This window comes from Lepisma saccharinum, chromosome 7 (assembly GCF_977018435.1).
Source record: "Lepisma saccharinum chromosome 7, izLepSacc3.1, whole genome shotgun sequence".
NCBI lineage: Eukaryota > Metazoa > Arthropoda > Insecta > Zygentoma > Lepismatidae > Lepisma > Lepisma saccharinum.
This window is the reverse complement of record NC_139235.1, coordinates 4,372,105-4,399,144: the sequence shown is the minus strand read 5'-3', so window position 1 is coordinate 4,399,144 and position 27,040 is coordinate 4,372,105. Positions and strand designations below refer to the sequence as shown.

General features: G+C 36.3%; 1 protein-coding gene across 2 annotated transcripts; it reads right to left on the bottom strand.

The window, feature by feature from the left end:
- Positions 1-5,842: 5,842 nt before the first annotated feature.
- Positions 5,843-26,841, bottom strand: LOC145990114 (ubiquitin thioesterase otubain-like). Of its 2 annotated transcripts, none has more exons than XM_083125770.1 (7): positions 26,651-26,841; positions 18,029-18,083; positions 17,016-17,068; positions 11,092-11,306; positions 10,163-10,247; positions 7,275-7,487; positions 5,843-6,440 (listed from the first exon to the last, which is right to left on the bottom strand). In XM_083125770.1, exons 2-7 carry the CDS (start codon positions 18,069-18,071, stop codon positions 6,240-6,242), a joined length of 810 nt encoding a protein of 269 aa, XP_082981896.1. In that variant the 5' UTR covers positions 18,072-18,083; positions 26,651-26,841; the 3' UTR covers positions 5,843-6,239. The 2 variants fall into 2 exon arrangements, with proteins under 2 accessions (XP_082981896.1, XP_082981895.1); XM_083125769.1 differs by lacking the exon at positions 26,651-26,841 and adding an exon at positions 26,233-26,256.
- Positions 26,842-27,040: the final 199 nt, after the last annotated feature.

The window sequence follows — 27,040 nt, the reverse complement described above, 5'->3', positions numbered from 1 at the left end:
AAAAAAAAGAAATACAAAATACTACAAACTATAAGTGGCATGCTCAAGTCAGTAATCAAAGACCTTGGTATCAAAACATGAATCTATCTCGAGCAGTGGTTTTTATATTAAGAATTCGTATAGGCCATGTTTTGGTTAATCAGCATTTATCATGTTTAAAAATTGTGTCCTTATCTTCCTGTCAGTGCGGAGAAGCTATGCAATCGCTCAATCATTTATTTTTTCAATGCCATGCCACGTAAGACAACAATATTGAGATATTTTACTTAAAAAATTATTACGTGTTCAGGTTCCATTTCCGATATCAATATCTACATTAATCTCTGAGCCTCGTACTGCAGTTATTTAGAAAGTTTCTAGTTTTGCTCGAAATATCGGATTAATCTAATTCTAAACCTAAACACTCATGACCCTCACAATTATTTAGACGTCACATTATAAGACCAGAATGGACAATAGCACTCAGTAAAAAGTCAATGGTACCTCGAAGAAAGTGGATGTTAGTAATCATCATGTTGGAACATATCATATATACAGGGTTCCCACGCAAACTCCAAATCCATTTTCCCTGAGTTTTCCAGAATCCTCAATTTTTTTCCAGAGTACTGAATGCACAGTGAATGACTACTATCATTTTACAATGGCCTCCTCCATTTCCCCTCATAGCCATACCATCCTCACCTTCTTTATTACTGCTGTTTTCTGATGCAAATAACAAAACTAGTTCAATAATAAAATAAAATTACACTTCTTTGCATGTAATTAAGAACAAAGATGACCAGTTTTCTAGAACTTTAAACAACTCTGAAACAATTTCTAACATATCTGATATAGAACATTGAAATATTTTCATACTTTTTATAGATGGATACAATATCAATTAATCTGTAATGCGTACAATAATAGTTAAGGCAAACAAATTATTGGAATTTTTAATACATATAAAAATGAAGTCACTTATTAGTACCGATTTAAAAAGCAATAATAAGTTACCGAGACTGCAATATAAAACAAGAAATGTACTTAATGTACAGCAAATTAAGAAAATTTACTTCTCAGAAGCTTCAAGTTTTTTTTAATTGTTCTGCAATAGATTAGCTTCTTCTTGCATCTTTTGTTGTTTGACTTGTAAAGCCCGGATCTAACTTGCTTTATGTTTCATTTCTTTCCTTTTGTTTTCTTTGTGATCACATTTCTTTCTCATCTTCTGCAATGCTTCTTCGTATCCAATATGTGCACCTGTAACACTCTGGATCATATCTTTGCTTACTTCTACATTTGACACTCCTACCACTTTCACTGCCTCAAACTTGCCGAATAGCCACAACAGACTCTTCTTTCAAGTTTTCTATTAAAACCTGCTTATTTACAGAAAACCCACTTTCCACATATGCATTGTCATGTGATAAAATCAAAACCAACTTAACAGTGCTCCATAACTCAGAGAAGTCATCCTTGCCCTTCATGACACCTGTAAAAAAGAATCTAGTGCATCAGTTTTGATTGAAAAGTTACAAAACTTCTCTTTCAATTCCTTTTCACTACTGACATTGTGCAACAATGTCTTAAACTGGCGAATTACTTTATCACCAGTTACAGCCTTCATTCTCTTTCTCCTGAGATGTTCCTGTATCAGGTCTTCCATGCGCTGAGCACATCGCTTTGGAAACTGAGTCATTTGCTTCGGAACTAAACAACTAGCGGCTCTCGCCAACCTGAACTTAGGGGACTACGTTCCACAATCTTCTCTGTTGTTGGTTGGAAAAAATTTCTAAAGCTAGTAAAAAAAAAAAATAAGCTTCTCATTTTCATTCACCTCTTTGGCATTCAAAGCAGCTTTGGCACCAATTCCAATATCAATCTTTGTCAAAGGAATCAAGTTGTCAGAATTCCTGACATCAATTTGTATTAATTTAAAACTATTTTTTGCATTGTTTAAGATGTCTTTTTGTAAAAAAAAGAAGGAAGAAAAACTTAAAACTACTCCCTAATAAGGGAAATCAGATGAACAACGGTTAACTTTAGACATCAGGTTATCTTTATTATGCATTTTCCACATCTTGAAATATATTTTACGTCATGTAAAAGATTGAAATCGGTTAATTAAATTTTAAAAAGCGCAAAATTTATGAGGGTATACACTTGGGTCACCAGCCCTGGAATCACATTTAAAAACAAGAAACAGGCAAACAAATAGATACGAGTTCCTTGCTGAAAGAGAAATGCTACAACAGCCTGGATTATCCAGACAGGAGCATACTATAATCCCTCAGTTTTGCTTCATTGGGAACCATTAATCAATTACAAGTTTTTCCCTGAGGTTTGTATTTTTTTTAAAATTCCCTGAGATTTCCAGGTTTTCCAGGTGTGTGGGAACTCTGTATATAGTTGCTTAATTGCTTGTGATAATAGTACAGTGGAAACCATAAGTATTACCAAGCAAATTGTCCATCACCATGTTTACTCCCTCTGTTTTATGCAATGAGAGCTTCAAGAACGGACACAAAACACCAAACAATTTGCTCACAACCTCTGATCCAGTATACGTAAAAATACAGCCCTTAATAATACGTAGGATGAAGATAAAAACCAAAGAAAATAGTTATGGACAATTTGCTGTGCAATACTTATGGATCCCACTGTACCTGAACTCAGGAACTTTGGCTAGAAATCGCAAATTTTCATGGTGTGAGCCAACCGAATGAAGATGACAACGATGTCACAGCACAGTAAGCAGCACTATAGCTTCTGCAAAAATTATGCTAATTCCTACAACAGAAATGTAAATTTTAATAATGTTGAACCTGTTTGTATATAAATTTGTATTTGCTAGTTTATTGAATAACAAGAAATCACGAAGAAAATATTATATACACTTGCTGTTTCATCATCATCCTTCGCAGTTTCCTGCCTCTGGCTGGGTCGGCAAAGGAGTCAAGCCTCTCCATTTTTTCCTGGTCTTCCACCACTCCTCTCTTTCCACGGTGTTCCAATCTTCTCCTCTTCTCGTAACACACTCCACTATCTGCTCTTTCCACCAACATCTTGGTCTCCCCCTTGGCCTTATTCCCACTCCTTGCACATGGTAAGCTTGTTGTTTAACAAAACTTATACGTGTTACTTTAACCAGTAAAGACATTCTGTGCTTAAACCTCTTTGCTAAAAATGGCTTTTCTTGTTTCTGAATGATTGATTGATTGATTTAGTTTATTTTACTTCGCGTTTTGTGCCTCTTGGCTAATTTGCGAAGATGAGGATGAGTGATGAAAGGATGAAATTGATGAATGGACATTCACAAACAACCAAGCCCGACCGGGATTCGAACCCGGGACCCTTGGCGTCGCAGCGCGATGTGCTAACCGCTCGGCCACAGGGTCGGGCTCTTGTTTCTGAAGTATTAAGTCCCAATTCTTGAAATAAGAGGATTGTTTCTTATTAAAAAAACCTGTCATTTCTAGCATTAAGATGGGACAGGCCATCAGTTATTTAGAACTAATCATTCACTTGCATTAAGGTTAATTGTGTTAAATAAACTAGTCACTAATCTTGAATATTTAAATGTTAAACATCAGCTGTGCACATGGATGGTTAAGGATTATACTTAGCTGAATTCATTCCAAGATGGCGATTTCATGCTTCAATGCATCAAAACTAATGCACTTCATGTAAGAGAAGGGAATTCATAATAACAGCACATCACTCACTAATGTCACAACAGTACCACTTGACTTACATATGTTTTTATACTGTTGAATACTTGCTTACCACAATTATTCCTTACTTTGTGGAGCCATCAAAATATCAATGTCCCGTTCTTTTTACCAACTTAATATCAAACCTCAATGTTACCAGATCTTTCAGATCATCACTTTTAAGGATATAATAAAAATATTGATCTTCAAATGTTTTAGATGTAAAAAATGAAGATTTAAGCATTTCTTAAAAATCAGTACTATGAAAATTGGTTTAAATATAAGTATTAAAACCAAAACACAAAAAGGGTCGGGAACCCTATTCTACACCCTCGAATTAAAAAAAAAAAATTGCTTTATGAAGATTATGTGATCCTAATTGTGAATAAAAAAATGGAGCGCGGAAAGAAGTATTTAAGACTGTACAACCGTTTAAAGTTGAGATTTTGTCGTTTCAAATTGTTGAGTCCAAATTTCCCACTGATTCCGGGCTCCGCCCCCTACCGCTACCGTGGCCCCGCCTCTGCTACGCTATGTCTGAAATGTCCAATCCGCCAATATATCACACAAATAACATATTGCAACCACAAATGTTCCCATTGCACAAGTCAATCATAAGAAGAAAAAGAAAAAAATATCAGACGTGCGCCTGTGACATGAATCCATGATACGAAATATTCAGACTGGCGCCTGTGACATGAATCCATCATCTGCCATCATAGAACTTCTGAAAAACCTTTTTGACGTTATGCAAGGAATTTTAATTTTATAAAAAAATGTAAGTTTCGTAGCAGGTAGATCAAAAAAATTAACTTCCGCGCTATTTGCAAACACTGTTTGTTATGAGGAACTAAATATTTTCATGAAAATATCTGAAACGTGCCTGAAATCGATAGTGTAGAAAGGGGTACCGGACAACAACTATTTCAATATATATATGGATATATCACAATTTCAAGTATCATGCAACAAATGCCAATAACAACTGACTCTTATATTGTGAAATGGTGATGGGTGCACCTGAATATATGTAACTTACATGGACAATTTGCACGGTAATATTCATGGATCCCACTGTACATCCAAAGTGGTAGCACAACCACTGTGCCGATTATATACAGCAATTTTCAACTGCTGTATGCAGTGAATACAAGTCTTGTTCTGTATCTGAAATATTGATGGATTTTCAATATAGAAATGGTTTTATATACTGGGAGAAACAGACTGACACACCCAAAGTGTTCTGCTGCCTATTGTGTGGTGAACAATGCCACCATTGATTCTTGCCTCTCCTAGATCACTTCTGCGCAGGTGCCTAAGTCTGTGGCCACTGCTATCATAGGCGTAACTTGGCAGGGCAAGGAAGGTGCTTCTTCCCCTAATTTTTCAGACTTACAAGTTAATTTTGTTAATTTCCTGGGACATGAGGAGACAAGCACAGTAATATCTGTGATTTCTCAAATGTAACAGTTATTTAGCAAATATGTCCTGGATGGTATTTTTATGGGATGGAAAACCTTTTGATCCCCCCCTCCCTGGCCAGAAGTAAAGCCCCAAGTTCTATTTTGCCATCCCAAAATTAGGCTCAAAGTTTCGCCCTTGACTACTATAGTCACATGTATGTGATCATGATTCACTGATTTGCTTTATTTTACTTTGCTTTTGGTGCCACTTTTAGCTAATTTGCGAAGATGGGGATGACTGATGACATGATGAAATTGATGGACACTCGCAAACATCCACTCGAACCCAGGACCATTGGCATCATAGCGCGATGTGCTAACCACTCCACCATGCCACAGGGGGAGCTGGCGTGATTATGAGAAATTAAATAGTTATACTTATACATATCAGAAAGACCAATTTATTTTTCCTTGCAACGTGGACTCGTTAAACATGAAGCAAGAACCCTGAATGCTTCGCAAGAAAAAATAAACATGAATTTTTCAAGATACGAAAGATAACATCTTTTAAAGATACTGCCTAAGGTTGTCTAAAAAAATAAATTTTATCGTATACTTAAAATTAGAATAAGAAAAAAGTTACTGTGTATTTTTTTTCACTGTAGCTGCCTACATCAGTTTCTTTAATGTTAATTTTTGCACTATTGAATAAAATAACATTGTTACAAATTTCCAAACTATTGAACAGAGCCTCCAAATAAAATTTATTCTATAACAAACAATACAACTCAAAATGATGTGGTTTACAACAATCACACAATGGAAATAAGGCCTTTTTTTTTCATTTTCTTTATACCACAAACACATTCGCATTCAAAAACAAGTAACCTGAGATTGTCTGTAAATGTGTAACACTAATCCTTAGTATAAATAAATCATGGAGGTATCGCTTACACCAGTGAAAACATCTGTTCCCGTTTTGCATGTAGCAACCGCACACGCAGGCACTCACATATCAGGAGTGGCATACATATAAGTAATATACATGTGGACCAATAACTTGTTCCCGTAAATATTCATCAGCTCGCGTTTATCACTGTGTATAAAACTCTTGCTTAGAATATGTATCTTGCACCAGTTACCGTCATACTGGATACAGAATGTCATAGTGGCCGGGACGGTACAGAAGGTGCACGAGAGGTGTACTGCCCTCGGGGAAGTCGTGCGCTATAACTTGCGAAGATTCGCCCCTGTCCATGTAACGCACTCGCACACCAACACCTAAAGCTGTGCTCAGAGCTATGATGTGAATGTGATCACTCTCCTTATACATTGGTTCAACTTCCTGCGGAGAGAAAAAAAATAGTGCTAAAATATAATTATTCAAGCACAAACATTGTTAAAATTCACTTCTTATACAGGATGGTGTAGAATTACGTAAACACTTTTGGGATGCTTTAATTTTTTAATAAATAATCTGAAAGTCATACCGTTTTCTTTAATAATGAAAAATAACTCAAAAACTTTTGAGGTCAGAAGTGTGGATAATTGAAAATGGAAGGAAACAGTGAGCATGCAGACAGAGTGCAAAATACAGAAATGTTTCATTCTGTGTTCTTAAGTTTTTGCTGCATCCTTCCATATTTATCTACACACACACACACACATGTGCACGTACACAGACAGACACGGAGAAAGAATATGTCATGGACCACATTAAACTCTGATAGCAGAAAATTTATGATTATTGCAAAATTTTCAGCAAACAAGATGCGAAATTTTTAAGAAATACATACAATCGTGTAAAATATTAAGTATTCATTATTTTTAAAATTAATATGCATTAACATTTTTCAGTGTTACCAGATGTGTGAGAAATAACTTTCTCACCTACAGGGCATAAGATTCAATATTTACAAGTGGTTTCAGTGACATTTCCCTGTTAATCATTAAATCAAGTCGACTAATAAAAGCTAATATAATTTAGAAAAATAAACATCCATTATTCTATAAAATACGGGTACGTTTATCTAGAGGAGTGAACTTGGCCAAATATTGGAAGAAGTCCTAACCTGACGAGTCCACGCATGGCCAAACAAATTTCTAGAAAGGCAAAATTATGACATTGAAATCCAGAAATTTCCACAGTACACACAACATTGTGTTTCTTCACAATTACCTGATGGCAAAAATCAGCAACGGTCCGAGCGCCTTCAATGAAGTGTTGGTAGAATATCTCATCCTTCTGCAGATGTCCGGAGGTTAGCAAACGAAGATATACCACGACGTAATCTGAGTAGCCTTGCTCGTTCAGAAGTCTATGTAGCTCTGCAGCAGGGGAGAGGTCCGTAGATGTATTGTGAACGCTCACTCGGTCAATCACCTCCATGAACTGAAAAGGAATGGGATGGAGAGAATGCATTACTTGCAAGCGCTCCCACATAGCCAAAGGTTAGTGCATTTACCAATGGTTCCAGAATCACTTACCAGTGAAAGCCTTAAAATTTTGGTGATGTGAATGTATGCATTATGAAAGTGGTACACTACATCTGGAGCCAGGGGGGTCAATTTCCAGGGTGGATGATCTAAGGTCACAATTTTTCAAGCCTTGTCCCTGCATAAAGCAACTCTGGGGCTCACCCAGCCTGAAATAAATGGGAACCTTGGGGGTAAAGGCAGACAGAGCGCAAATGTGTGGTGCTGATTGCATCACCTCCAAAATGGCCGACATTGAGAATGTGCAAGTCCCTAGGTGCCCGCATCCCTTAAACATGCCTTCATAGAACGGTGCAATATGCACAGGGATCTACACTACATGTACATTTCACCAGGGGCGGTTACTGATATTGTTGCAGTGTTGCACAATGACCAGATATTTTACCATGAAATTTCATACTTTTCGTCAGTATTTTATCATTGTTTTCCTATTCAATATATTGAACATAAACAAATAATTTTACCCTTAATTGCTTCAAAAAAGCAAATTACATTATGATCTGTTAAAAAGGAAGCAACCTGGGAGATGCACAGGTTGACGTTGCAGCACCAAAGCAACATCCTCATTTCTACAGCGAGGTTCAATGCCGTTGTTCCTATCCTCGTACCTAAGCAGGCTCACAATTGCAGATACTGTGCAACAAACCAAGGTCACCAGGCAGGGAAGACGACTTCACTGACTTCACTGTGATTTGACGAACCGGCAGCAAACGCTGGGATGCTAATACCTTTGTTCGCCGTTAGAGAGTAGCAGCGTGCGAACAGCAGACAAGGTCTTACTGTCCTTTGTCATAGAGCAATAGACAAAATGTCTACGTTAGGCAAAGATAAATATTTTCTTTTTGGGAGAATTGAAACCTAATTTACTAACCATACAACCAAAATATATGTATCACCAATCCTAAATAAGTTTAAAATGTAACTTATCGCACGTAAATGGGGTGCTCGTTATTTACCCTGGTGTTGTGGTGTGGGTGGTGGGAATAATTGTCTATTTTCATAGTTAAAATATTTTATGTACTGTTGTCTACTCATGTTCCCACCGATACCAATACCAATGCTTGAAAATATTCAAAATAGTGATTAATATTATTGGGTGAGTATTCCAGTCCAATTACAAGCATCGATTCATCAGTTTTTTCCTTCAAAATATTCAACAGTTGAATCAGAACATTAAAGTACTTCTTACGTAATCACAAAAGACATAATTCTGCACAATATTGTTGCAGAATAAATGGAAACTTCAAATTTTGCACGATAATTATTAATTATACTCCATGAAAGTGTGATGTGGCATTTTGAAGATCCTGCGAAAGACCAAAATGTCTGAAAGGTATCGGCAGCTCGCTGGAACCGGTGAACAAAATACAACCGATGCTTTCAGAAACCAATACATCAACATCCACTCAGACCAAATAAATATACATAAAATTAAAAAAATTATTATATATAAATCAAAGAAGGTAAAAGGAAACACTCACCAGACAGTAGAAAAATTCAAAAAACTTAGCGAAAATTTTGAATTTTTCTACTGTCTGGTGAGTGTTTCCTTTTACCTTCTTTGATTCTTACTTAGCCCTCTTGGCCCTCCTTGCTTATATATATATATTAGCTGCAACCACCAGCATTCCGAACTATGATCCGCCACTGCATTTCCCTATCTTCAATATTCATGTAACCACTGGATATCATTTTATGACAAACATACAATGAACGCCTCTTACTTCTGTCCAATATTGCATCCTTCTTCAGGGAGTACCAGGAATTAAACAAAGAGATGACCAGTCGTCTCTTTTTATGTTGTATTTATGTACATTAAGTATGTAACCTACTTAAACAATATGTCAACAAGCTGGGGTTAACAACAGTCATCGTACACGTGAAATAAAATTATTCTGCATTTCAATTGATGACGTGCGAGAACTTGCACACACTTCCCTACCATTGCAAATAATTTCCTGTGAAGTATCAAACACAATATACAAAATATTCCTGTGATGGATTGAAAAATACATTGCTTTTGTCTTGTCATGTAATTTTTGTGTATATTTGAACTCTTTCCAACAGTTAATGCTTGAAAGAGAATGTGAGAATTCTTTTTTGCAAATACAATTGCCTTTCTGCTTGTTACAAACTAATATGAATGTAAAATAACACTATTTCTTCAAAACAGCATTGTAAATTAAAATTGAGTGTATTCACATGTCTATACAGAGAATGTAAACTACAATGCAATGTAATCTATGCATATATTACTGTAGTCTCTGGCACTCAGATTACTGTAGTCTCTGGCACTCAGCATCATGATCCGAACAAAGAACTACATAAAAATTTCATGAAAAATGCAGGCGCAACCTGGACTAGAACCGGATGTCTGGCATACAGAGCATATAAATCCATCACCTACTCATTACACAAGATCTTTCAAGACAAATTCCCTCTCATCCTTCCAAAAATAAAGCACCTGAATAAACAATAAAACAAATGCACCTAACACACATTGGAAAAAGCACGGAATAACAGAATAGAATACAAAAATCATGCATCTGTGGATCTCAGTGGAGTGCTTACCGTATCATGAAAATCCTCTACGGTGAACTTCGGAAAGCCTAAGGCTACCAGTGAATCCTTGCTTTTGGCTGCCAGTTCCCGAAACCTTTAAAACACAATAATCATGCATCAGTAATTTTTAACTGCTTATAAAAAATCAAGAGCGAGACAACCAAATTACAAACTGAAGAAATGCAGTTGCAATTTCCAAATAGTCAAGTTGCACAAAAGTTTTATTTTAAATTTTCTGTTTATCACTTAAAAATTCATAAAGATTGGCTATTTTCATCTCAAACATAGTCTGTGTGTTACCATGTCACATTTACTTAATGTCACATGTACTTATTTTTGCAATGAGAGTATTCAAAAACTCCCAGAAATTCACCAGTTTCTCGATATTTTATCATCATTTTTTATATACTAGAATCTATCAATGATAAGATTTACACCTCTTCATCAAATGAGTTTTTTGTTTGTAATAATGCTATGCATGCATTGCACAAGTGGTCAATTAATATGAAAGGTTCTCACATACCAACTTTTTACAACATGCAAATTGAAGAACAAAAAATAGACATTTCCAAAACATTTTTTTAAAAATTATTCTGTGCAATATGTTTTCATTTTATAGTTTCAAATGTACTAAACATTAAATACATATCACCTGACATAATACAACAACTTAATTAAATGGGGGGGGAGGATGCACTTGCCCTGCCTTACCATATTTTACAAAAGTATCTTGCATACGCACGTCTGGAGTTTCTTTTCACAATAATTATATTAAATAAAACTCAATCATTATTATTAAAACTCGTTTGGCAAGGAAAAACATTTGCTAAAATTTAAAATTTGCTAAAAACATTTACAAAAGTTGTGGTACATTACAAAGAATGTTGAGTACATCAATTTTTAATTGCGACAAAATAAACAATTGTCCACTTGTATACCTCTTATATTCTTCATTGTCCTCAAATAGCTTTTCTAAGTATGCGTAAATAAATGCTCTATAAAAACAATTTCCATCAGGCCTCGTCCTTCGAATGCTTTTGTACTTTCCACTCAGGTCTTTCACTTTCTGCCGATAAACTTCATCTGCCTTGTACTCTTTTTCCAACACCAGTATATCTTCCTTTTCACACACCATTGGGATGGTGTCGCAGATCTGGAATAAAATGCATTACAAATAGCAGTTCTATGTTAATCTTAAAGGTTTGCATAACCACTTTTTGTACATGCAAAATAATCTAACATAGTTATTTTTGGTGGTTTTATCTTACTTTCTAATAAGCACACAAGTTATTCATTCCTTAGAAGTGTAGAGTGACAAGCCATGTGAGGTTGTGTTATTGTATGTATATATTAGTATATCTTGAAAACGTTCTGGGAAACCAGAATGAAATGTTGCAGATAAAATGAAATAAAAACCACTAAAAATAACTGTTTTTTTTACAAATAGCAGTTGCAAAGTAAACTATCAAGTGCAATTAGTAAAAAACGTTACTGAATACATGCCTGAATGTTAGTAACAATTGTTCCGTATATTGTAATAAAATTGGATATTATCTATTGTCTAATTTAAGCTTGAACACCTCTAACTTCGAGGACAGTAAGCAGCAGGAAGGTAGTAAAAAATACTGTGTAGGAAGGAACCACCTCCTGTTTCTTCTGCGATTATCACAATGCCACCACACTGAACTGTTGCTCACAAATGAAATAACGAGAGTTTGCACACTGTATGAACATGACCGATAAAGCTCACTGCTAGCATGCAATGCTAATTGGACATTATCCATTGTCTAGTGCTTTAAACTATACAGGGTGGTGCAAAAGTCAGTTTACCCAGAAAGCACATTGATAATAGTATTATGATAGTGTATAAGCTTCTTGTGCTAAGTAATAGGTATACGGTTGGTAAGATTGTCATGTGACACTGGCAACAGTGCACTCATTATTTTGTCGACAGTTGAGTCTCTGGCTTGTTGTAGTGTGGTTGTTTGCAAGCAAGTTCTGGTCTGTGACGTGAAAACTGCAATGGCACATAAGTACACATCAGAAGAGCATGTGTGCATGCTTCAATTGTGGTGGAAACATGATAAAGATACAGATGAGGCCCAGTTCAAACTTAACGGCCCTGTGAATCATCATAATTGTGTCTACTGGTCCGATACAAATCCACATGCAATTATGGAAAAGGAGGTGAATACACCTGGAGTGATTGTTTCGGGGGGAATTTCTTAGTTTGGTGTAATGGGACCTTATTTCTTTGATGCACATGTTACTGCAGAATCTTATCTCGAGATGCTGCAGGATGTTGTGTTAGCTGAACTTGAAAACAAACCCACTTATTCAGATCACTGTTTTATGTTGCAGCAAGATGGAGCTCCTCCACATTATGGACATGATGTTCGATTTTTTTTAGATGACACATTTGAAGAGTGGATAGGATGCCGTGGTACCATTGATTGGCCTGCGTGTTCTTGTGATTTGACGCCATGCGATTTTGATTTGTTGGGAATTGCTAAGGATATGGTATACTCATCATCACTGGCAGATTTGGATGCACTGAGAGACTCAATTACCAATGTGTTTCATGTCCTCAACAATGAGACAAGTTTACTGCATCGTATTTGCAATTCTGTTGTTGATCGTTGCACACAATGTATTGCAAACAATGGAGGACACTTTGAACAAAACCACTGAAACTGGAATTTTATGTATCTACATGTATTATGTATGCATACTTGAATTTTGTGTACAAACTTGAATTTGTGTATGGTTAATCTGACTTTTGTGGCACCCTGTACACATTCTGACACTACATTTCGAGAGAGCACCTCTTCTCCTGTCTTCAGACGAACAACTACTTTTGCCGGTGTCGTGAATTGAACCTACGACACACTTGTGATTTTTTACTGCAAATTAGTTGCTCTAGCCAACTACTCCAGTGTCACCTGCAATTCTGTACTTACTAAATTTTGCTCCATTTATGCTACTATTTCTAATTTTTTAGCAGAGGGGGCCATATTTGCTTGAATTCTACACTGGGATGACTTATAGGGTTTTAGGCCACTGCCATGAAGGCTGGTTCTTTCATCTTCCTTACTTTCCAATTTGGTTACTTGTGTAGTACTGTTCAAAACATGACACAGAGTATTTCACATGCAACTTCTACTGTACTGACAATAATATTCATTACTGTAGTATAGTTTGTCCACAACAAATTAAATTTTTAGCTTATCCTTTTCTTCCGCGTTCAACAATCTGTTTTTTAGCGCACCTCAACAAAAATATTGATTTTTTCCCAGAAAAACAGTAAATTTCCATGACATTACTAGGATTTTCCAGACTGGGGGGACACCCTGGCAAGTATCAAACCTATAATATACCTGTGAACGACTAATACTCTTAATTTTAAGATTGTGATATATTTGTGCAAAATATTTACTTTGTGAAACATATTCAGCCACTTTGAAGCATGACACTGCCTTTTGTTGGAATATAGTTAAGTCTATCTTTTGTAAAATAAGTCTTTATCTTGCCCTAAATTATATGTCACTGAAATTGGGATTTCTCCCACTGTTGGAAACATGTTTAAACTATTTCTTGTGAAATATAGGGTGATCCAAAACAATGTTAACACTATATGGGAAATAGAAAATGTACTACTCACAGTCTACGTACACTGTCTATGTGTGGAATGAAGGCAAACACGTGGTGAGCGTGTGAAAATATTGTCATGCAAATTTGTTCAATATTATTAATTAAAGAAGTAAACGTAGATGGTGAGTAGTACATTTCTATTCCCATATAGTGTTGACATTTTTTGAATAATCTTGTATATTTCATGCTCGACAGGTAACATAAATTCAACACAAACGCAAATTGAACCTTAAACTCTAGCTTTTAATCTTGTGACAGGGACATCACCAGGAGAGGAATTTGTACAACACATTCAGCTTTGCCTGAGCTTCGGCAGTCAGCTGTGCAGAAGCCTGCAACTCAGTATGAAGATGGACAAGTTCCAGATAGGTCAGAGTTGCCAAATGCTTTAATAATTACCTATATCCATAATCTGACTTTAGAGCTTATTGATAGGGGTGTGCGGGACTTATTGGTGTCTGGATTTAGCTACTGAAAAAAAAAACGTTCAACGTTAATGGAACCCACGCAAACAACCAAACTCGACAATTTGATAAGGTGATAGGTCAGGGAAAAGAATAAACAGAGAATTCTTTGTGTCGGTGAAATCCTCATTAACCTTCCCATACTCTTCCTCTCACTTGGGTAAACTGTGTTACCGCGAGGAAGGTGATTGTTGACCTGTGTTGTTTAGGAGGAAGCAAAGTGAAACACAGCCGGAGTAGAGTAATTATTCTCAACGTGCACAGAGTTATGAAGAAAGAAGCAGACAGTGGTCTTGCGTTGAACGTAATTGTTCTACGAATAAAACACACTTGTTAAATTCGTCCACATCACTTTTAAATTACTTTCTTCTGTTTTATTTTGTTAGATGTTACTAATTCCTTCTCAGTTACTTTGTTGCGATTATTTTCCTTTAAGATGCATTTCAAAGTACTGTTTTTACGTGTGTATAATGCGCACCTTGGTTTTTGATAGGGAAAAGTGAATTTTTGAATTTGATTTAAAATTTTTTGGGTGCGTCAGCACTGAAGCTATTTTGCACCCATCAAACTATACGGGGTCCAGCCCCGTATCATAACAAAAATAAAAGCGTGTCTGAAAACTAACATTTCCTTACCTTGGTTAAAAGCTGAGGCTAAAAAGGGTGCTCAGCACAAATAAGGACAAAACACAGGACAACACAGAATTATACTGGCCATGGGGCCAGTCGCCAGAGCCTCCTTAGTTTGCAGTCCAGGGTGTACTACGTTAAGTGAGGTTGACTATTGGGTGCACTACGTGGAAGGGGCACCCCTTACACCCCCAGGGAAAAGTGACAAACAATTACATCTCCTATATAATGTGCAGTATAATTCAGATGCAAGAAATGGCTTTCTTAGTTGTACGAGGTGCATGCACGAATTCTGCCACAACAGACTGCTTTTGTTAGCGTAGCAGAACATTACATTACAAAGTAAAAAATTGTGGGACATGGCCTTTAGACTCTTATATGTAGTTTTGCTCATTTCCTCTTTACTTTTTCTAAGGAAACTTCAAAATATATACTTTTTCCATGAAAAACTAAATATGCTGACCAAGGCAGTAATTTATTTTATTAAAAACATAAACTAAACGTAACGTTTCAACCTTCTAGCAAGGTCTTCTTCAGACTCTGTATCAGTACTTTTTCCATGACTAACGTAACATTTATAGGAGGCTTCAAATTAGCAGATAGCAGCAAAAGATTTCTTCCAATAAGGCATTTACACATTCCAAATATGACATACTATTTGGCCAGTAATACATTTTAATTGTTATTTTGTTTTTCCTTATCTATTCTTTCATTAAAAGTACCATAAAAATCAGAATGTTCCTTCATTTTGTGATGAGTTCATTTCAACTGCATTGCACATTAGTGTTGCCATCTTGAATGGAATACTGTTGCCATATTCAGAAACTACAGAATTTAAGCTTTACAACGAAAACACAAAAAATTCATGAAGTACGCATTATACATGAGTAAAAACAATACTTACTGATACACCAATAGATGGGGAAACATGGTTTTACACTTGCTTTAAGCAAGTTATTATTATTGATATGTAGTTGAATTATGAACATATTTATGAATTATTAGTTGCTAATGTATTTTTTCATGAGACATCATCATATAGCCTTTGCCATTTTCATGTGTGGTAGAATTGTAACTTACGTGAATTGCAACACTGCTTCAATGAGTCATGTGCCATCTGCAGATGACAAACATTTCGCACTTTGTGCATGCTAAACCGAATGCGCTGTATATTGGAATTGGATGTTGGTCACTGACTGTTCAATACATATTCAACCACCAGATGCCCTTGAGGTTATGAATGCACATTGTATGCACTGAAGTTGTGAACAGTTTATTTTTTATTTCATTGTAGCACATTTAGTTTGATGGTAATATTGCCATTGAAATTATTATTACAAGACCATCTTCCTGTTCAGATATTGTCTGTCTGATTGGTGTGTTGTCTATTACATCAACATTTAAGATTATACATGCCACAGTCATTACTTTATACTTTTATTTTCAAAATGCATCTAAGTTTTCCCCATAGAGCATGTACAAATGGCAAACCTAACCACCTTCAAGTCTTATATCCAAGAAATTTTAATCTACTTACTTCCTTCTTTCGGTTCAGCCATTTATATACATATTTTATATACAGGGTGTCATATATATTTTATGTACAGGGTGTCCAGCTTACAGCTATAAAAAAACAAACTGTCCCAAAATCTGTTTGACCAAGAATTTATTGGGAGTGAAGGTGTATATTGATGCACAATACCTTGCCATTACACATCACAAAATGAGAGACACTGACTCTGTCACTGTCACTAACAACACTAGGGTAACGGACTTCAATTCGACTAACGATAACACAGAAAACCTTCTGTTGTGGAGTCCACTCTGCCATGTTTGTTTACTGTGTCCATGCCCATGTGCGGGACACAGTTTCGTGTTTTTCGTAAATAGCAACAGATGGTAGTATCATACATACACAGGTATTCGTAAACTGTAGTGTTTTTTTTTTTTATTCTAGCTATAAGCCGTACACACTGTATTTCCATTAACTGTGAAATCTGCAATACCCGAGTCAACAATTTATTTTCCACATTCAATGTAACTACGAAATCTCTATCTTGCACATATATGGCAATACACTACTTCTACTTCATATTAGGATGGTAAAATACAGCCTACCTCCTTTTCTATCTGTTTCTGTTGTTCCATGATTAATTCATCTTGATTCACATCTGTAGTTGGAAAAGAAGGAAGTTAATAACAAAAACAAAAAAGCACATAAGAAAACAGTTTACAACCCAACAATATCTCTTATGGAAAGCATGCACGACGAAGCCAGAGGTCCAAGGTTCGAATCATGGTAAAGGCATGTCTTTGTCTTTTCATTCACTTCATTGTCCACCATTCATTCTCATCACTGCAATCAACCCAGGAGGTATAAAAGTGACATAAAATAATTGAAAGAAAAAGAAAGAAGACCCGGAAAAAAGCTCCCTCGAAGTATACCGGTTTGCATAGCTTGATTTTGATGTGGGGGTCCAGGGCAGGGTGGATAAAAATCATATTTATTAAAAAAAAAAATTTTTGATGATTTTTTTAAAAAAAAACATGCTTATAACTGGTTGCATTGTTTATTGCACCATACATATAGATATACGTTTTTTCATAGGAAGCCTTTTTGTAGTAAACAGCTTGATTAAAGCAAATAAAAAAATTATATGTAAATATACATTTTTCTGTTTCTGATACTGTATACACGAACTTAGTATGGAAATGTTTCTTGTGTGTGTTAATGAAACTTTAGCATTATACGGACTACCTCATTTCTCTATGTTAAATCATATTCACCTCGCAAACGTGAGTCATTAACCTAACCTAACCCGGTAGTACGTACCATCAGGTGGCGATCGCCAGTGGCTGCATCCGGTGTCGAAATGAGGTAGTCCGTATAATACTAAAGTACCCAATGGATATATATATATATATATATATATATATATATATATATATATATATATATATATATATATATATATATTAAAAAAGCGAACAGTACACTACATTATAAATACCCATCATCCAACATCAATGTTAAAGTTTTCAGACTTTGCATCATAAAAAACACTGTAAAAGCAATTACTATATAAAAAAATACTGTGCATGTGAAATGAGTGTACTACAATTCTGCTTACTTGGATCATAGGTTTTTGCGGTGGCTGGTTGCTCATCACCCATTTTGACTGTCACCTAGAATCAAAGAAAGGGTATAACTAATGGAACAAAATGATTACATATATATGAAGAATTTATTAAACATTTCGTCTATACATAACAAAATGTCACCAATTCATATAGAGATTTCGATCCTACCAATACCCACATCTCTTTCACAAATAAAAATAAGAAAACAATTACAATTATTAAAATCAGTGGTCACTGTTATTAATAAAAAAATACATATCTTTCCGACACACAAACATACAGGGTGTCTCAAAAGTAATAGGCAAACTGATACAGGTGAAAGTACACGATAATAGAAGCAGAAAAGTCTCAGTAAACATGAGTCTGCAAACGAGCCGTTTTCGAGATAATCGAGAATGTGGGATTACAAGCCGCCACTGACTTCATTGTTTGTAAACGGCACCCTAGTTGGAAAAATGCTAATAATGTGTGTGAACGTGTGGTTAGAAGCCATCATTGATTGCATTTTGTAAACACAAGGTGCATTACTCCTTGCCCTGTCAGAGGTTTGCTCTTTGTTTACAAAACAGAACATTTCCGAGAGGTGGTGTTGCAATCAAACAGAACATTTCCGAGAGGTGACGCTGTATGGATACAATCAGTACACAGTCTAATCGCACTGTGGGGGTCACGTCAGTTGTGCTGGACTGCGTAGTGAAAATGGGACCTTACAGCAACGACGAGTATGCAGATATGCATTTTGTGTATGGTTTGGCTAACGGCAATGCCCAGGAGGCTGCATGCTTGTACCAAGAAAAATACCCTGCTCGAAGGTACCCTGAGAGTCGCACATTTACGTCACCTCTCAGAAATGTTCTGTTTTGTACAGATTCACACATATTATTAGCATTTTACCAACTAGGATGATGTTTACAAACAATGAAGTCAGTGGCAGCTTGCAATCACACATTCGCGATTATCTCGAAAATGGCTTGTTTGCAGACCCATGTTTACTGAGACTTTTTTGCTTCTACTATTATGTAGTTTCACCTGTATCAGTTTGCACTATTACTTATGAGACACCATGTATATACACGCACACAGGAGAAAAATACGTTTTCTTTTCTCTCTCCAAGTTTACGGACATTTCAATTAGGGTGGAGGCATTAGTTTTGGTGCCGTTCATATTTAATTGGTAGCTACCAGGTGATGTAAAGCCAATCAGAGAACAGTTTACATAAATCAGTGTAAAATAAGCTTTCCAATTGGATATCCATGTTTCCTCTTTGTACTTCCTGTAGTAAGTAAGTTAGTTGTAAGGAAGAAGCTGCTTGTTACAGTAGATTTCTTATGCATTTTCGTAAGAAAAGAGAGAGCTACAATAATGTTTTCCACAGTTGTTATATATATCAGGAACATATAATTTGTTCAGAGGTAAGTTTAAATTTTAGAATTCAGTATTTATATCCTGAAATAGAATAACCACAAAAGAGTATGTGTAGACCACACAGCCATTTCTAGATGCAGGTTTGTAAAGATTATTTGATATGGCCACTGCAGAAAATGATTGCTTTGATTATATAGAAAATGATATTTCAACAATAAATGTGAATGACATTATGGGAAAACTAGCGGAGCCTATCCTAATGCAAGAGGGGCGACACTTGATAACATTTCCTGGTCCTGTTAACACACTGGAAAAAAAGTAATTTTCTGTATAACATTATTGCCAGTGAACTTGCATTAGACATATAATTTCCTTGTGATATGAAGCTACTATTTAATGTGTGAAAACCTTTTTCTTCTTATTTTTATTTTTGGAACTGACATTTTGTTGTTTTGTTTACTACAGTGACCTGAGAAGTCTGGAAATGTTAATTTATGTTGTTCAACTACATTTACATTTACATTGAAAACTATGTTATTTACCTTTAACATATTGTGTTTCGTCTGTATTTCATCATTATTTGTTCATAGACAAGGTGGCCATAACTGAAGAATAGTGTCACGTTTGGTTAATATTTTCAAAACTTTTTTCTGACTAACTTGTTTGTATTTGTTAATGCTGTCATAATGTACAGACTCTGTACCAGTGATCACAATTTTTGTAAGCCATCAGTAAAATTATCATCATGTGAAAAGATGTATACTATTGTACATTTTTCTTAAGATGGACATAACTTGTGATTGCACCTTACTTCTTTTTTTAATAATGAGTGTTTAATATTTGTGTGTTTTCTGTATCATATGTATCATTAAATCAGAATAATAAACATAGCATTATCAATTTCTGCACTGCTGCTAGCTGAATTTTAAAATCTGCAGCAATGTGGTAGATAGCCATATATTAGAATGTATTGCATAGCTGTTCATGCTGCTACCCGTAGAGCCTTCTTTAGGAGGCCACTCCATCAAGAATTAATTACCTCTGATCCAATCTTGTATTAATTAATAAATTAAATGTTTTAAGATCACATTTTATAGCTTATCTTAGGTAGATTCTTGGCTTTCCTGGCCTGTCTTTGAAAAAAAAAAAAGGGGGGGGCTGGTGCCTGAATTACTTTTACTTTTGTTTACTTCTGTGTGTGTGTAGGGAACCGTTAATGTTATGGTCATGAGAAAATTATAGGCCCAAGTTCCTTTTGTTTTATTGCAATTTCATCATGATATGAATGCCATATAAACATGGTTCGATTTCAATTTACTTCTTTTAACACATACTGGGGAGTTTTGGCAATTACTTAAGATTTTGTTCAATATATGCTTTCGTAGATATGTTAGGCAGGTCATGTCTGGTTCTCTTAGCATTAAAATAAAGTCCTTAAATGCATTCTACTAAGGATCTGATTTACTTCTACATTAATTCTCACCACTCTACGACACATACAGTCGCTTGTCAATGGACAATACATTGACCCGGGGAAGTATGCATGCTTGATTAAGGAAATTTCTAAGTTGTTTTTTTCAACACAAGATATATATATATATATATATATATGAAATCCAAACAGTGCTCATTACTTTAACCCTCGGATGCATGTCACTTTTCTTTACAACTTTACATATGTGGGGTCAATTTGACCCCAATGCAAATATGCATTGAAATAAGTACGACAGAGTATATAGTTCAGCTAATATGGTTTCTTGATCAATAATTTCTCTGAATATAACATAGGAAACAAGTACCCTTTTATTATTATTATTATTTAACCCACCCCCCAAAAAAAAATTAACAATGTATTGACAATTCACTGTTCTACATATTAATGCTAGTTACACTTCGCTCGTAATTATCAGAACTTCAGTTGATCTGATTAACAGTATTTTAGAGATAACACATTACAGCACTAAATATTCTTTTTACTAGAACAAATAAATTTTAAAAATAATAAAAAAGGAATAAAAAGAAGAATGTGCCGGCCTCTCATGGCAATTAAATACACCTCACTCGCATTCTGAGCACACCACAATCACACTGCTGTGGACCTTGCACACAGGTTTCCCACATCTTCTGCAACGTTCCGCCGTCTTCCTGTCCTCTTGTCTTGTGCAGACCTGATATCTTACTCTTTTCTTTGAAGATCTATCCTCCAGTCTCTGTGCCTGCCTTACTACGCCGCAAAGTTTCATTGCCTCGGTTACTGGCTTCTTCAGGTTCAAGCTTTGGCACCTCCCCCGCATGTGTGGAAGAATCAACTCATTCGCCAACTCGATAAGGATCAAATGGCTTCTGTGACTGACGCCTGATTGGTAATCAGAATGCTGTGACAAGTAGCATGTGTATGCATTCAGAACGCCTACATTGATTACATTATAGAAGAGGGCCATTGGCCATCGATAATGTCATGATGCATGGTGCTGAGTAGAATGACATTCTTGTTTTTCTTCGACCCGTAGCTTCCCACGGAAGGCGAATTGTGATGTGCAAGGCTGTCTTGTCTTGATATTGGTAAGTGCAGGTGGGATTTCACGTTTATTTTTCTTTACTGTTCCAACAATGGTTACATTTTGTAACAGGAGATCGTTAGCCAAGTCATGACTTGTGAAAAATTGGTCAGTTGTGATATTTCTTCCAGAGTTCCGCAGTGTGTAGCACAGTTTCTTCACGACATTGCTGGCGAGGTTCTTTTGAACTGGCTCTCCTGGATGTCGTCCCAAGTAGATTAGACCGTCTTTGACGTAAAAGTTATCAGCATCGCACAACCAGAAGATCTTGATGCCGTATTTGGCCGGCTTACTTGGTATGTATTGCATGAACTTGCATCTCCCACGGAAAGGCACTAACTGTTCATCAATCGTAACAAAGGCACCGGGTACCATGATTCTGCGACAGTTTTCGATACAAAGTGTCCAGATATATGCAGGATAAATGCAGCCATGTGATCACTCTCCAGACATGCAGCGCGAGTACGTTTGTCATCAAATCGGAGCAGTCTTCTGATGTCTTCGAAACAATTTACTCCAAAGGTTGCTTTGTACTTCGAGTTGGAGAATTTGTTGAGAAAAAGCTCACGAACAGGAACATCCCAACTTCTCTCAGTCCCCGCGATAAGGAGGATGCCAATGAAAGCCTGCTCTTCTAATGTTAGATCAGTCCACTTTTTACCAGATTTCACTGCGACTCTTCTTCCCTCTAAATTCGTGCACTGCACAATTTCCTTCAAAATGTTTGAGGAAATGAACAAGTCGCAGCTTTCTTTTTGTGACGTCAAGACTACAGACTGCGGCAGACCTGCTGATTTTCGTATGATGTTCTGTGCAGCAGTCTGATAAGAGCTTGACAGCTTGTTTTTCCACTGAACTCCATTCTTTGAGATCATGCCAAAAGGTTCTTGGGTCATCTGTTGCATCATCCTCTTCACGGTCTTCACTGCTTATGTCTGTTTCAACATTACTGCTTTCTTCCGGAACCTCTTCTGCTTCTGTAACTCCATCCTCTTCGTTAAAGCTGTCCGTGTAACTGGCAACACCATCATCGTCTTCTTCTAGCAGCTCGTGAATTTTATTCAGAGTTAATCCTCTTGTGGTCATTACTGTCAGTGTCACTTTCAATGTAATACACAGACGCTTTTAGAGTGGCACAAAACAGCACTAAGAAAGTACCTGGTCACAAACACAATACGACGACCTACCAGACGCTGTCCGCAACTCTACGTACGCAACAATGAAATCTAAACGACGAACTGTAGAAATACCGACCGACTCACACGCCGCCTCGTTAGACAATAACTGGTGGCTTGTTTCTCCTCGATCCACGCCAAATATATCTGCGCATGCGCACTTTGCAGTGACTCATGACAGGGTGGGTGGTTGACCTTAAGATGATTGCGTTTAGTTTGGGCATAATTGAACATAATACGTAGGATCAATTTGACTTTATGAATGTTTTCCTGCTGTTCTCAGGCTGGGGTCAAAATGACCCCACACATGGAAAGGAGGGGTATTGTTAAAAAAACGTTAAAAATATAATTAAAATAAATTGTAAGAAATTTATTTATATATGTTCCTATAGCTGAAGTAGCATGGTAAGATGTCACAGAAAATCAGAATTTTTTATTTAGATTTTATTATAATACCAGGAAATAAACAGGCAGTGGGGTCAAAATGACCCCACACATGCATCCGAGGGTTAAGGAAGGTACAAATGTCGTGTGACAATCATTGCCAAAATTCTACGATAATTATCTTCCTGCTCAGGAGAATTTGAAAAAATCATAAAACAATCGGAACCAATACCAAATATGTATGACTTTGATAACTTTATCAATCTGATATTATCCTAAACAGTTTAGGGTCCTTGAAGCACCCATCCACTCAAGATTCAATTTTTTTTTTCAAGCTTTTCTTGACAGAATGAATGTTTCGATGTGTTTTCATAAATTTCTGAAGTGTGGAAGATGTCTGAGTTTTGAATAATTCCTGGTCAGCTTTTTAACTGCAAAAAATGTAATGTAACACTAAAAAAAGGGGGAGCAACTTTACACTTATGCTACATGCCTAACCTACTTCTGTATCTTCCCTCTGTACTGATGATTGAGACTCAATAAAATGGATTGGCTCACACTGCACAGGGTGTCATTAAAATGGCACCCATGGACCACAGAAACATATAGAGGGGATTAAAACAAACAACTCTCAGCTATATTTTTGTAGTTAGTGCATTGTTTTGGCACTATATGTGTTAAAATAAGCCCATTTTGCAACCTGTATGCTGACAAGCCAACATGATAATTGATTGCATCTGTGATGCATCATGAAACAGCACATCCCAGTATTGAACACATCACACTGTGAAAAATGGTATACTATCAACCACATTATGTGTTACAGTGAGAAATAAGTAACCCAATGGGAAGTTAAACAATGATATGAAAAACGACAGAAAAACAAATAATGTATGCAAAAGAAAGTGCAAGAAGCAAAAAAGCTAGGAAATGAAAACTTGGTATAATTACAGAATACCGGGAGTATCTCCGATTGGTTTCAAATTTGGTATACTCACTAATTTTGACCTCAAAATCACGAATCTGCAGTTAAAAATTGGACGTCACATCTAGAAAATGCTAAATACCGTGCATACATTACCGCTAGGATTGTCGATATTAATGGTCGCCATGTTTGATGATGGAACAAGTGAAGTTTGCTATCCGTTCCATGGAGCGTTGCTTTACATGTAACAATATGGCATCTTCAGTAAATTTGGAAAACATACTTGCTGCACTAACCAATCACGTAAGATTAGGTTAGGTTAGGCAAGCATAGTTAAAATTCAGGGTATTCATAAACATAGTTTTTGAACCATAATTATTGAAAAAAATTGTTGTTTCCTTCATAAATCACCGGTGTTTACTTCGTTCATATAATAATAACCCATAGCTCTACAGCCCGTGAGGGCCTTGGCTTACCTACCGACTGCTGGTCTCCCTCCCACACTGTTCCTCCATCACCTGTTGTAGTGTGGAGATCTTAGACCAGTATTGGAGTGTCGGGGGATCAGCCCGACGAGCCCCCAGCCGTTGCAGGTCTTCTCGATCGGGTTACGCTCACTCACTCGGAGCTTCCCAATTTCCTCACGATGGTGGGTTACGTAGGCCGAATAAATTCCGACCAGAGCCGGATTCGAACCTACGCCGTCCCGCAGCGAACGATCTCAAGACGAGTGAACGCCTTAACCCGCTCGGCTACGGAGGAGGACTTACTTCGTTCATGGACCCCCTTATTTCTACTTATTTCGCATTTTCTAGACGTGACCGCCAATTTTTAACTGCAGATTCGTGATTAGGACACCAAAATTAGTGAGTATGCTGAATTTGAAAGCAATCAGAGATACTCCCGGTATTCTGTAATTGCTCCGAAAACTTGTGCAGATTATGTTGTTTACGAATGTTTCCTACTGTTTTCAGCACAGAGATGTGTTATAGTGAAGTAATGTATTTCTGTTACCTTAACCTGAAGCAGCGAACACCAAGTGATTCACACAAATGAATATAGTAATGTGCACGACAATCAGAAACAAAACCAGATGGGATGTCGCCTACAGCTTCATATGTTCTAAGATTAGGAGTAGTAAGTTTGGTGGCGTAATCATTTACATGCATTTTTTACAAATAAAACAGGGTGCAAGGGTAACACTTTACTATACCGGAGACTGATTACTTCAAATTTACAGGAGAAAGTACTTACGCAAATCATTTTCTGTAGTGTTGTTGATGTTCGGGAATGAAGTTTTGATCCATTTTAATGCGAATGCATGTGGTTTTCTACGAAAATCTATTTCCGACGTGCTATTGCTGCTGCCGCCATTTGCTTTCTGCACGAGAGCACAATACGCTCTCGTATTGTCCGTATATGCTAAATTGAACGAAAGGAGTGCTAATGGAACCTAACCTAACAGGCCTAACCTAACCTAGTAGGCATACCTCGTCCCCGTGATGTTTCGTGGAGCTATCGTGAATTTTTGGGCTAATGTCAATGGTTTTTGGGGCTACCCGTGGATGGTTTGTGGGAAATATGCAACAACAGTAAATACTCGTTAATGTAAGAAATAGACATTATTTTCGTTAGAAATTCATTATTTCACCTAAAGAAATGTTCCGCAAAGCAGAATAGTATGTTAGCAATGTAAAAAATTGCGAAATAAATCATTGATAAGTGTTTCTGGTATAGTAAAGTAGTACCGGTGCGAGTAATCAGAGATGGAAGGTTTTGTACATACGCTGGCCATATTTTGGGATCAAATTTAATGATCATTTGTGGTATCTGTGCCCTGAATCATGGAATTCTTGGGGGGATACTGTTAGTCAAGGGCTCTGCAAAAGAAAATTACAAACTTGTATCAAGTTGTAGTATGCTAAATTTGTTATCTCTGTATATGTCGAGAACTGTTATATCTAGTGACAAGCTATTCAATTTTCACTTTAAGATTTCAATACATGCAAATGTGACAAATTATAACAGTCAATTTATTTGAAATAAATATTGAGAACTGGCTTCAAAGCAATAAACTATGCTCACCTCGAATATAGGATATATCGGTTTACACTTTTTATTTCTGCAAAAACCTTTTATAAATTATAAACTGTGGTTTGCGATTCAATTATTCTGGTAGACCTATCACCCTACTTCTATCTTACCTATTTGATATTCCCGTGAAATAAAAGTTCTTCAATTGCACCGTTATTATTTCAAAGCCTGAAGACCTTAGGTCTAATTCCAAATAGTTGGATATAATAATAATTAGTCATAACCTCTAAACAACGTCAGAAAATTTCCAAACGCCCAGGTTATATTACTTATTCAATGTGTTTCCGGAACAACCGGCTGACATTCTGTGAACGGAAAACACAGAATATCAACCTTGGATTTGTCTTCTTTTTTTCCTGAGAGCAGACGGAAAAGATAACAGTGGGCAAATTGTCCATTACCATGTGAATCACTGCTTTCCAGAATTTAATGTTAAAAAAATGGAAAAAATTTATTTCTTTAAAATATATCATAGGATGTAGAACAGGTAAAGTAAAAGC

Bases quoted from the DNA above. Each gene is read 5' to 3' on its own strand.
- LOC145990114 (XM_083125769.1), bottom strand. The intron at 17,069-18,028 runs GTAAGCAGAATT...TTCCAACTACAG, and splicing joins CGCAAAAACCTATGATCCAA to ATGTGAATCAAGATGAATTA. The intron at 7,488-10,162 runs GTAAGCACTCCA...ATTCCTTTTCAG, and splicing joins TAGAGGATTTTCATGATACG to TTCATGGAGGTGATTGACCG.